General features: G+C 30.3%; 1 protein-coding gene across 1 annotated transcript; it reads left to right on the top strand.

The window, feature by feature from the left end:
* Positions 1 to 951: 951 nt before the first annotated feature.
* On the top strand, positions 952 to 2,539 carry LOC121256409 (ethylene-responsive transcription factor ESR2-like). The gene has a single exon (XM_041157203.1). The coding sequence runs from the start codon at positions 1,127 to 1,129 to the stop codon at positions 2,354 to 2,356; it is 1,230 nt and encodes a 409-aa protein (XP_041013137.1). The 5' UTR covers positions 952 to 1,126; the 3' UTR covers positions 2,357 to 2,539.
* The last annotated feature ends 11,844 nt before the right edge of the window (positions 2,540 to 14,383 follow it).

Here is a 14,383-nt window from a genome sequence, read left to right as displayed (position 1 = left end):
ATAATATTTTAATAATATTTTATCATCTTAATTCAGTTCAATTCAATTTAATTTAATTCAACATCGAAACGTAATCTAATTATCACAAAAACAGTAATAGCTTCGAATTAATCATGTATACAAACATGACTATATAATAACGTGTTAATTATTTGATGTATGTCGGCTCGGAATACGAATATATATTATATACAGTGCAAGATTAAGTGATGGCCATTATCGTATATTTATTCTTGCTGAAAACTTGAGACTTAGGAGATCAGCTACCTCGATAGGAGAGGGATTAAATTCTCATTATTACCTTATCTCCTCGATATAGAAATTACAGAACTTCCTCTAAAAATAGAAAAAAGAATTCCATTTTTCCATCTTTATTATTAGTAAAAAAAGGGCTTTGCTATCTATCATTTTGTACATTAAATATCGTATTTATTTTTAGTTTTTTAAATTTATTTTTATTTTATTCTTTTTAAATTAAATGAGTTTTCTTACTCATCAATCATCATCTATATATCACATATTTGATAAAATAAAAAATTATATATAATATATAATCATGTGTTGAGATGATAATAAGTCTCGTTTGGTTATTCAATTCAGATTATAAGAGATAAGATATTTTATTGAAATTAGAATAAAATATTGTCCGAATTTAATATATTTTTATTTTAAAATTTAAAAGAATTAAATCTTTTATTATATTTTGTATAAAAATTTAATAAAATTATAATAATAAAATCAAATTAAACGAGATAGAACGTAAAAAAAAATTCCAAATTTTCACTTTTCAAATATATATAATATATAATTTTTCCTCAACCCAATTGAAAACATTTGATAATCTATTGTCCTTGTAAATGTTATTAACAATAAACCTCCGTTCATTTTTCGAATTTCAAGTTGCATGAATAAATCAATCAATATCCACATCTCGTCGTTTTCATCTTCTTTTGGGGTGTTGGGCCCTCGTGTATTTTTTGAGTTCATCTTCCATGCAACTATAAATTTACCCACAGTGGCCAGGGAAAACAACATCCCAAACACTTCGTTCTCATCAGGCCTACTTTCGGTTTTGCTCGTTCTCATTTTCCGGTCTAGCTTCAACAAATCTCTTCACGCAAACAGAATGGACGAAGAATTTAGGCGGCTAAATGCTGTTACCCACACGCCCGAGCCAATCTCTGACCTCCATAAGAAGTGCAACCCCACGGCTACTACAACTTCCACGGCCGCTTCTGCCACCACGACCACCACGAACAAGAGGTCCTTGAGAGAGGCCGGTGGCACAATGAGATATCGCGGAGTTCGCCGCAGGCCATGGGGCCGTTATGCTGCCGAGATCAGAGACCCACAGTCGAAGGAGCGCCGCTGGCTCGGCACGTTCGACACGGCTGAAGAAGCTGCTTGCGCCTACGACTGCGCCGCTAGAGCAATGCGTGGTCTCAAGGCTCGAACCAACTTCGTATACCCGACTCCGCCGCCTATGTCTGCCACCGACCACCTGCTTCCTCCTTTCAACTACCACAAACAATCTCCGCCGTCAATCAAGACCCCACATGGTCGTCAGTTTGGTTCATCTCCAGGTTGGTCACCTCTCTCAAACCCTCGTGATACCGATAGCCTTGCTGGGTCCGCACCACAGAGACATAGTTCTCTGAATATGTTACTCCTTCGTGATTTGCTTAATTCCTCTACGAACCCATCCTTGGTATCTTCCCCTCAGGCTCTTGACGACCATTTCCCATACATCAATGGTTCTTCGTCTTCTACAAGTGCCTTCTCGGGATGTTCTTTGTTGAATCCTTCTTGTAATTCTGACGTTTCTGACGCTTACGTAGGCCCTTCTTCCATGAGTATGCCACTCATTGACAACAATCTGAGTTATAACACTACAGGGGGTTCCAATAGAGTAACCACTCCAAGAATTGACGACTCTGAGTTTTTTCCTACCGAGTCCTCGGACTCTGGCCTGTTGGAAGCGGTTATTCATAGGTTCTTTCCAAAACCATCGTCCAAGAAGTATGACTGTCCAAAAACCCAGACTTGCACCGTCGAGACAACTCCGCCGCAGATTGATGGTGTATCGACTTTTCCGCAGTCATTGGATGCAATGAGGAAGGGGATAAAGAACGAGAATTTTAGCTACTCTTTTGATCAGTACCAGGGGGTTCCACAGCCGTTCGAGAATCTCAACGGTATCAAAACTGAGGCTTTAGGTCCTCGACCAACGATGCCTTTCGGTTACGAGATGCCTGCGGGGAACCTTCAGGTAGCGGGGACGGAATCTATGCTGGATGACTTTTTGCAGTACCCAGAACTGTTTAGCGCTTTTACGGCTAGGGTGCAGAATGCTTGAATTCTTTGGGAAGACTCTTTTTTAGGTTGTTTCTGTCTTGAAGAAATCTAAGTACCTGTGTGTTTGTTTGCAATTATAGTAACCCGACGCCTATCTTAGTGTTTTTGGAAGGGCGGAAGATAAAAGATTGTGGAACGTGTTATGTACTTCGAATTTTCGAATGAAGAATTTATATTTTATGTTCATGTTGTTCTTACTAGCTAGTTCAAACTGAACTTTTCTGCATGTAAACCATGACCTGCGCCATACATATCTAGCTATATGCATGTCCTCTTTATATTTATGACTATTATCCTCGATCTCCTTGTTTTCTTCTCTGGGATAAAGGCCTGGTCTTTTGAATCTTGGTTTTTGTTTGCTTCTCATGGTTCATGGAAAAACACTCTTTATCAGAGACATTCTCAGTGTTTGTTTGGTAGCTTTGCGTTGACCTCTTGAATCCAAAAGGTTCTGTTTGTCTCGCTTTTCGGTTGCAATTTTCTTCTTCGAAGTAGTGGTTTAAGGATAAGCATGCATTGTTATTTGGTGGTTTGAACCTGGTTTTGGAAAGTAATCCTTGATGATCAGTTTGGATAACTTTTCGAGGGAAAGTGATATTTGCATGCTTCCATGACGATGACTTTTTGGATACAAGACAAAAACAGATATCCCACTATTCTAATGGTCCTTTTCTTTCTGCGTTCTATGTAATTCATGTGTTCCATTACTTCTGATTATTACGTGCTTTCATTGGTTTTGCCTTATAGCTGATTCAGATAAAGGGCCAAGAGCCAGTTATACGTTGGATCAAAATCCACAGCATGCGTGTGTTCCATTACTTTCTTCGAGTGACCATTAAAGTACTGTAAGTACGTAGATGAAGTGGGCGAAAAGCCGAACCCTAAAAAACTGAGCAATGCTTGTGTTAAAAGTGACAAATCAAAATTACAAACCATTAAAATCTCTTTAATATAATAATATTTTATAAAAAGATATGAATAATACTTTTAGTCAAAATAAAAGTGGACATAATTTAAAAATACAAAAAATGATTAATAAGTCGTCGCTTTATATAATATTTTATGTAGAAAACCCGTCTTCATGATAATATTAGTATATAAGAGCTTGCGTCTACTTCCGCTGGCCGAGTATAGGAAGCTTCTTGCCTAAATTTTAGTAAAAATATTTAGCTTTTGACAAAAAACTCTCTCCATCCTGACTATTATGAGAATATCTTTGGATTTTTAACTATGGCTCTTTAAATATGGAATGTTAATGTTTATTCCTAATAAAATTTTCTCAATATTTTATTTAACCAACAAAATAATGTTCTTTTAAGCCTGATTGCACTCTCTCATGCTCATATTTGACAAAAATATATCACCATTGAGATAATCTTTTTTTTTTTTTTTTTGAAGAAACAATTGACCATTGTGAAAATATGATTTTTCATAAAAAAAAATTATTGCTAAAAAAATTTCTTGCTCTAGTACTAGTTAAAAATGTAAGAATAAATGAGTAGAAAAAATAAAAAGAATAGGAAGGATGTTTAGAAAGGAAAAATTTACTCATTATCTATTTTTTTTCATCATCTTATAATGTGATATTAAATAATAGGTTCACAAATAAAACATAATAAATAATCTCAAATCATCAAATGTTATATCATGAGATGGTGAAAGGATAATAAAAAAATAAATGATGAGTAGCATTATTCGAACAAATAAGTTTAAACAATGTTTAAATTTATCAAGATTTCTAAAACATAGAGAATATGCTCCAATTCATTACTATTGTATTTAATTAAAAATCATGACGAGATAGAACAGAAAACTTGTGAAGTGAATGGGTAAAGAAGAGAAATGAGACACGAGATAAGTGAAAAAAAGTTTGAATTAATTATTATAGAAATTCTACATAAAAGGTTTACGCCACACATTTATATCTAAACAATGTGTAATTTATCGTTTCTATATTTCTATTTTAATGCTTAAATATGTGTTTAAACAAAAAGGCAAACATAATAAATCTCATATTAGTTAGATGTGAGTGTTTGGTGTAAAACTTCTTTGCCCCATTTCTCTAAATAATTAACAATATTTTGTCCTTGTGAGTTCTTTCTAAAATTTTAACTTTCCATTGTTAGTGCTAGCATAGCGAATTTGGATCTTCTATAATTTTTATCTGCTCTAAAATTTAGCGTTGAAGAGATAGATAGATAGATAGATAAAAGTAGGGGTTACAATTTGTGTTCGCGTCGTGTTTGTTTAATGTCAAATTATGGATGTTTGATTGTATGTTTCAATCCGAACACGACTTATTATACTAAATGAGTCAAATCTTTAAATCTGAATATAATTTATTGGGTTGTGTCGTGTCATCCATTTTAACCTATTTAATAATTAATTAAAAATACGTAAACACAACACAACTCATTTCAATATGTTTCATGTAAATGAGTTGAACTAACACGCATAACTCATTTTATCTAAATAACATAATTTCACATAAACATTAAAATCTATATTTATTAGTAGTCGAGATATCTATAACAAACACAATAAAACTATTTACTGACAAAAAAATATCAATATTTTTCAGATTTTAACTTATAATAAAATCAATATTACAAACCCAATAATAACAAATATGAGTATATAAGGTCCATAATTTCAATCCCAACAAAAAAAAAAAATATTAGCATATTAAGAAATATGAATATTACAACGAAATAATAACAAAATTATAATTTGAATTAAAATTTAAATGGGTGGTTGTGGATGGGTTGATTTCGGGTTAAGCTGAACGTTTATTAATCGTGGCTTAACGGGTAATAAATGGTGGCTTAACGGGTCAGTCCGTTTTGACCCGGACCTATTTATATCAAACTCCATTTTATTGATTTCATATCGTATTTGTATTAAATTTACAGGTTATGTCACATGTTACCTCCCTTAAGATAAAATGAATCTCAGGATTTTTTTAAATAACATTAATTGCTTCAATAATATTGACCCTACTTCATAATTTGTATTTCTCAAATTCTAAGGTCTAGAGTTGGAATAATGATTTCAAGGGAGCTAACCCGTCGTTAGTGTTTCATCTCATTCTTTCTTAAGGACCCAAGTGTAATTTTGTAGGTGTTCGAAAGTGTAAAGAGTGCAATTTTTTTTTTGGGTGTAATTGGTTGGATTGCATTTTTGACATTTTTAGAATCGAATTCATATAAATAGTTTTTGAAATCTAAGAATCGATGTTGACCAATTCATTATCTCGATTGAAACTTTCGATTTTTTCGATTTCAGTCAAGTTCAAATCGGTTTAATCGATTTTTTCTTTTTTCAATCCCTTACTAATGTCTAATTACATATTATTATACTAACGTTTAACTTATTTCTATACTTGATTATGTGTGGTAGTAATATTATAATGTTTACATGTACTAAATTATTAGTTTATTTATAATATAGTATATATACATTATTTTATAATAATTAACTTATATTAGTATAGTATTGAATTTAAGTGTAGTAGCCTATACAGGTGTTCTCAATTTTTTATACGAGTATATACGATCAAATCTTTAAAAATATATTTATAAAAAAGAATATATTTTTGTAAAAATATAAAAATGGGATGATGTAAAGTAGGAGTCCGTCGTGGTCCGTTGAATTAATCAACAACCAAAAAACAAAAAAAAAAAAAAAAATGGCGAATTTAATAAATTTAACGAAATGCATGGCTGGCTAAACTGTATATATTAAGTAGCCTATAATAATGGGAAAACGTACAGGGGCATGGACCAATCTTTAGAATACTAGCGGACGTAACCTTACCGTTTTAGGCCCATAATTAATTAATTAATTAATAAATATAGATAAAAATCACTATTAAGAATATCTATTTTATACACATGGTATGGTATCATTTAGACCACACATCTTCTCAAGTGAGTGTTAAAAACAATCAACTAGAAATAATTATACAGTGAGTATAAAGCGTACGCTGTTATAATAACTTCTCTATGACATTACTCTTAATTAATTATCAAACTTATAAACGAGGGAAGCTGCTTGCTTTACACCGCCTTATACATCAATTAAGCTTGTTTTTGGTACCACCGTTCACAATATATAGCAGTGGGAAAGCTAGCCCGCCGTGATTAGATCTAGAAGACCGCATGTTTTTAACGCGAGTAATTTTAAAAAAAAATTCTATACACTATATTATCATTCTATTTTTATTTCATTAATAAAAGTAAAATGTGATATATTTAATATTATTAAATAATTTTTTATTATATAATTTTTTATCATTTAATGATAATAAATATAACACATATTATTTAATATGATCAAAATAAAATAAGAGTGTAATGTATAATATTACTTAATTTTTTAACAGTAAATTTTATTTTTATGTTTTAAAACGTGCGCCATTTATACAATCTGTAACTACATTACTAAAGAGAGCACGAAATAAGAAACTGTAATTAGAATTTATTGGATTTCGGAGACTCGGGGGCACTTCGTTTATTAAAGAGTAAAGGCGATCTTCTTTTTCCAAAGAGTAATGTAATATAAGTATAACCTTTCTTCTATCTTTTTACTACACGTTTTGTATTTTATTTTATTTTTTAACTTTTAATTTTATTTAATAATTAATAAAGTGATTATTAGTAAAATTATACATATTTTTTAATTTTTTTAATATTTAAAAATGTTAAAAAATACTTAAAAAATGATAAGAAATTAAAAAACTTCAAATATATTATAAATAATAAATGAATAATAAGAGGATATTAACTTATTACCATCTTTAGAAAAATGATATTTGTAAAATACGTTAGCGCCGCGCACTCTTTTAAAAAAAGTAAAAATATATAATCTATATTAAAAATTTTAATTTTTTAATAATATATCTTACTTTTTTTTTTAAAAAATATGTAATATTTGCACAACCTATAATTAATGTATCTAACATTATTCCTATCTCACTCTTAATATAATATGGAGAGGTGAATTCAGAAATAAATCAATTACCTCGGTGATGACGTGACGAGTAAAGTTTTTCTTTTTAATAAGATTATCATGAATAGAGTGCATAGATGCTTGCCACGTCTCTTATTTAGAACTGTTAGATGATTGGAGTGGTTGGTTTCTAGAAGACTCCAGAGTCCAGAGGGGTTTCTGACTTTCTGTTGTGGGTTTTAGTGAGTAGGACCTATTAGCCGACGTGTTCAACTGGCAGGGCTTGAAAATCTTGGTTTGGTTAGTAGAATATTTTAAAAATGTTGAGAAAATTTATAAATAATAATAAAAAATAATATTAAATATTAAATAATAATAAAAAATAATAAATAGTAAAAAAAATAATAGTGAGAGTACTTGAGATACTCTCACTTGCCAAACATTATTATTATTTATAAGTTATTTTTTATATATATATATATATCCTTAATTCCTATGTCTCGTGTCCTCACTTTTGAACATCTCTTTTTACGCCTCTCACTCATTTAAATTCAAGTGAGCATTCTCTCACACTTCACTTATTTTATTTATTTAGTTAAATTTGAAAGGTTACGCTTCACTTATTTGAGATCAACTTTGGGATAATAATAACGGATGTATAATTGTAGGTCTTCAACAACTGTTCCGAGACATTTTAAAAATCAATGCCTCGAAATCAATTCCTAGCTTGCTTTGCCCTTCCTCTTCTAATTGGCCAGGTGTTGGTGTATCTACCAGCAGTCTTCCTCATTTGGATCCTGCCCTTTAGCTTTAAGGCTTTGCCATGATCTGAAGATGTTGTTCCTAAACCCATTGATCGTATCACTGCTCATGAATAATAACTCATATGCTAAAATATTCATATAGGTAAATTTTCAGCTAACTTCGTGGTTTGGAGATGGGTTACTCTATCATATAGGCCTTTCATAGACAATATATAGCACTTTATTGTTTAGGTATCACTTTGCAATAAGATGTTTCAAAACAATTTGACTAATGGAGTTGCTTAACAACCTCATTTATTTTGATCAATTATGAAACTGGACCAATTAATTAATCCCATTTTCTTATTTTCTTTTTCTTTTCTACATTGTAATCTATTTTACAATAAAAACAATCTTTAAAATCTAATGTACTATATCAAAATACATCAATTTGTATATGTTTTTTTTTTTTAAGAAAAAAAGTTGGAGGGGCCACCAGAGATGACTTCCCTACCAAGACGTGACCATAGTAGTACCTAACCCGCTAAGGAACCAGATAGGAGGGGCGTAGACAGCGAGAACCGCAGGCGCTTCCTACAAGTAAGACTTGAGCCATAGCTTGACCCAAACTCCACGAGAGCATCAATGACATTGTTTTAAATATCGTACCGTATCAGCCGATATATGTCATACTGGCCACTGGTCCGGTAAAGGTATTACATATATTTCGTACCGGCCGATACGGCCAAGTATCAGCCGATATTTCGACCTTTAATTTTTTTTTTCAAACTACAAGTTATTTTTTCACTCACAATTCGGACTAGGCTATTTATAATTTATATATATGTATTTATATAATTTATTTATATATAGACTATTATTTTGAAATATAATTTATATATAGACTATTCTGAAATAATATACGAAATAGTACTGGTATCGAAATATTTCGTTCCAATATTTAAACTGGTATAACGTCTAATACGATATTCAAAATTTTGATCAATAATTCATGAGCCAACGAGTCACTAATAATTATGGGTGCTTCCTGTTGTAGGATTTAACCCCTGAGCCTAGTGCCACCAAACTCATTGGCGGCCCACTAATAAGCCACCACCGGTCCACCCTCAGTGGTTTTTTTTTTTTTTCGTAAAATTTACTTGTAAGACCAACATGATTCTCTTTGAGAGTTTACTCCTTATATTTATTTTTAATTTCATTAATAATATAATTATCGGTCCATAAAAGATTGAAAAAAGAGAAATAATAAAACAACTACTCATTTACAATTTTTCTACGACCTTCCAATAAGATAATATTTTTTGAGATTTTATTTTAATTTTGATTTTGATTTGATGCGATTGAAATTTTTTAAAAAATATTATTTCATTGATAAGTTCTGAATAAAAGTGTAGTTGAGTTGTAAGATTATCATTACTTGTGAAAAAAACTTCTGTTGGGAGGTGGGATTTACTCCTTCCATCACTTCGAAGATGCACATTTTTTTTCTTGAAAAATGCTGGTATGAGTCTATGACTCTTAAATGTATCTACTTATATATTTTGATTTTTTAAATTTTTTTAATGGTTAAAAAAATGATTATTAATGAATTTTATTTTATTTCTTAATCATTAAGGATGTTTAAAAATTATTTAAAAGAAAATCATGGTCCTTTTTTCTTTGCACAAAGAGTAAAGTTAGATACAATCATGGATTGTGCAAATACTTTTTTTTAGAAAGAGCGTGGTTCATTGTTAAAATAATTAATTAAATTTTTATGTGGGTTCCTTATTTATTTACTTTTATAAAAAAGAGTGAGTGGAGTTTGCGCACTTTATGACTATAAATATCATTTCTTTCCTTTTTTTTTTATTCAGAAAAAGTTATTTTAATAATAAATTCAAGAGAAATATAAAGAGATTTTATAAAATTAAACTTACAAAATGATGTGTCTTGACGTGCTACATTAAGTTATAAAATTATTTTTATTATAAAATAGAGATAACATATTATATAAAGTTATATAAATTTATAAATTTGCTTTTATAAGTAACACTTATTTAAATTCAAATAAAACTCTTCTACATTGTTGGTCTTACCATTTAAAAAGGAGAACACAAATATAAAAGGTAGGATATAGATATGCAAGTAAAAGACAGAAAAAAAACCTCACAAATTCCAATAAAACGTATAAGAGGTATTAAGCAGATATAAAACATACATCAATATCATTAATAATGTGAAATATTACCATGATTAAATTGATAATCTTAATTAACTTTACCTGTCGACGATGACGAGGATAAGAAACTATGGGCAAAAAATACAATCTCCTCCTAAGGTTGAGGTTAGCAACTATGCATCACTACTCAAGCACGACTGACTGTTTGAGTTTTACAACAATTAAAAGCTCTTCTGACCTTTTGGTCATTATGTTGTTAGATTATTGTCGTTTGATTGATTGCTATATTTTGAAGTGTTCTAATTTCACTAGTGAAGTTATAGATGAAGCCAAAATTTATAAATGGGTTGGGTTGCAGTGGATTACTCGTGAGGATCATAAAATAAATTTATTCTAATGAGCAATGTTACGTACAGTCTCTAAATGGAGATTGTATTGCAAGTTTGGTTAATTTTTTTTTTTAAATTTTTTCAAAATTACAATAATATCCTTATCAAAACGATATTTTTTTTTATTTAATGAAAAACTTGTATATGTAGTCTCTATTTGAAGATTGTAAATAGAATTTCTCTTATTATATATAATATATATATATATATATATATAAGAATTGAGCTACATAAAGTCATTATTGCGTACTTCATTAATTGATTGATTAAATTAATTATGTTATATTAAAAAAATAATGCAACTAATTACATTAATAAAATATACAAAAAGTACATAAAAGTAATTGCATCATTTAACTGTACAAATCATTTCTCACGAGATTACGAGATCACTTGTTCGATGGGAAGAAAAACTCAATTCTCCAACAGCTGTCAGACATGGACAGTCACCCGGGAAGTAAAAAGCTCCCTCAGCCTTTGAATGCTACACTTGGGCTTGGGCTTTAATATCCATTTGATTCATTATTATCGTGACTTTCCCTCCTAAGGAATTGGAACGATTTGTGGGCTTTGAATTTGGAAACCAGACCGTACAGTGCTTACGAAGAGTCTTTCAGAAAAGATGGTCTTTTGAGAGGTCCTTGATTAATAATAAAGAAAAGAATTTAAGATTTTTCAAGGACGAGCTGGTGAAATAACGTAGGCAGGATTGCATTAATTTGGGAGAAACCAAGAACTCAGACATTTAATTTGGTAGCAGAAAATTCTGACATTATTAGTGGGCCGACTTTAACTACATCACGAGAAACTTGGGAGGTGGGCCCAAATATTCATTGTAACTTTAAATATTCATTGTTATTTTTCCCAAATCAAATGATGAGTCTTCGGCCCAATCACTTGGGAAGTGGGCCTGGTTTTAAATGAACTAATTGTTCACCAACCGTTCGAGTTGGACTCGGTATAAATTCCGCTGGACTTTTAGCTGTTTTTCCGCCTCTGTAACCACACACTTCATTAAAAACTTAAATGATTGGGGTACATGAGGAGCAGTGAGGTTCTCCGATGAACACTCAATTACAATTAATACAGCCGTCGAATAATAAAGAGAAAAAAGAAAACGAATTATAGAAATAATAAATTCGTCCCATCCATCCCTATTATTCTTGAAATTTTTTTGAAAAGGAGTTGTGGGTTTTATACAATCTGCTAAATGGACTGTAATGCCACTGTCAGGGACGCTGTCTAGTCGTTAACCTCGTACTCTGAAGTATCCAATGAGAAGGCCCGCTTCCTGCATCTCAAATATAGTTGAATAGATAGCATAAGATGGTCTACGAGAGTATTAATAGTGAACTCAACGAAATAAAACTTTGATCAAAATTTAATTAAATTACATAATAAAGATTTGTAGTGGATTTAGGACAGTAAATAATCAGTCTGTTCGATAGCTCGCTCGGTTAAACTCGAATCGAATTCGAGTTATGAAAAAAAAAGTTCATTCGTAAAAGTAGATATCTACTTGAATTGTAAATGATACATACCTAACAAAACTTGACTCGACTCGGTTAAGGCTCGTTAAGCCTTGCTCATTTATGCTCGAGTCGACTTGTTAGCTCAACTCGATTAAAACTCATTCATATATTGATAAATATATATATACACCTATGTATATATATACACACATATATGTAATAACGAATAATATAAGCATACCATTTTTATAATTAAATATATAATATGTAATTTAATTACTTATGTCTATATAGTGAATATACTTCATAAGTATATTTTATAATTTGTATAATAATTAGTAGATAAAATTTAATAATTTTATATACTAGTATGTGGGAACCATATATGAAATAGATATATACTATCATATTAAGTGTATGTATTAATAACATATGTAGGCATATAATATATTGTTAGTTTGAATAAATATCAACTAGTTAAATATTAATTACTTATAAATTTTTTAAAATTTTATAATTCAATAGAGGTTTTATCTGTTAGTTATATAAATTCAATATTATATTATTTATTTAATTTATTAATTATTAAATCTTATTCAAAAAATAAAAAAATACACAGTTCGAGCTCGACTCGACTCGAACTTGTTTGTGGGACGAGCTCGAGTTGAGCATTTAGCTTATCGAGCCGAGCTCCAACGAAGAATAAAAAAAAAAAAATCTCGAGCTCGGGCTCGAGCTCGAACTCGAGTATTTTGAGTTGAGCCGAGCTCGGCAAGCCAAAGACTAGCTCAGGCAGGCTCGATTACAGCCCTAAGTGGACTCAACAAAACTATAGTATTTTTAGTTTTCATCAATATCACTGGCCAAATCTATTGAACTCCAACTGTTGGCCAAAATATTATTTTTAACATAAAAAATTCCATCTCCTGCATGCTTTCGTTTCGTGCGTTCCACTGCACGATTTCATTTCTTCTCAAAAGTAAAATCACGTTCCACTCGATTGTCCTTAAAATGGTTATATTTAATGCAGATAAATCACTTTCCTTAATATCAATATTTTAAAGAGAGATTATCTATCTTTGCTATAACTTGAAAATTCTTGAAATTATTTGAATATTTGCGTGGTTTTAGTTTCATTTTCTTATTAGTTGAAAAAATATTACCGTTATAAAAAAAACGGTTAGAAAATTTTATTCGTTGAAATAATATGAACGTTAGAAAATTAATGTGTAATTTTTTAATAACGAATAAATATTCAAATTACAATTAGAATTAAAATAAATGAAAATGTCAAAATTAATATTTTATAATAATAACAGATTTGTTGAGTCTGTTATTTGGTATTTTTGAAAAATGACTAGCTAAATTTGTAAAAGTGAATTTCTTAATCAAATTTTAGCCAAACTTTATTGAGTCTACTACTAATATTCTAAGTCGGTGGTAGCCAAAATAGTTAACGTGTGCTATGTCGGCGCGTGGGAGACACTCACCGAAGATAATGAGGCGGGTGGATCAAATCTGGTAGATTTCAAGATGATGAAACTATTGGCACGTGTGACATGGAGTAGTCTGGCATAACGCGCGACATCGGAATAGACTTGGATGTTTGGTGGCTTGTGCAGATTTGGAATAAGATCATTTCAATTTTACTCAATATCCATTTAAAATAAAGAAATGATAATTACAATCGTGAGTGTGTAAGCTCTATATTATTACTTTAAAAAAAGTAAATAAATATGAAAACTACATAAAAAAATTAATTTTTTAATAATAAATTTTATTTTTTTTTAAAATGACTGCACAACATTTATATATTCTATAATTACATAGAGCATTACTCTTTAAAATATGGTGTATTTTGGTCACGTATTCCAAGAGCCTCTAGCATAGCCAATGACCCAACCATTAGCCTTTTCTTTCTTGATTCCCCTTCGGATCTGCTTTTATTTTAAAGAGTAATGTTACGTGCAATCGTAGAATGCGTAAATACTGTATAATCATTTTGAAAAAAAATATGGTCTATTATTTAAAAATTATTATTTTTTTCATGTGAATATCATATTTATTCACTTTTTTAAAATGATTGTATGATACTTACACATTTACGACTGTAATTATCATATTTTTATTTTGATTTTTTTTTAATTTTCGTTTATTGTAGCACTGACACATGAGCTATTATTATTGGTGGTGATGTGACTTATGTGCCACGTGGTAGAGATTCAGTTAGAGCACTAGGTGTGTATGCAAAGACAATGTAAACCAACTTTTACCTAATAAATCCATTAAATC

Source organism: Juglans microcarpa x Juglans regia, chromosome 3D (assembly GCF_004785595.1).
Source record: "Juglans microcarpa x Juglans regia isolate MS1-56 chromosome 3D, Jm3101_v1.0, whole genome shotgun sequence".
Lineage (NCBI taxonomy): Eukaryota > Viridiplantae > Streptophyta > Magnoliopsida > Fagales > Juglandaceae > Juglans > Juglans microcarpa x Juglans regia.
This window is presented reverse-complemented; position numbering and strand designations above follow the sequence as displayed.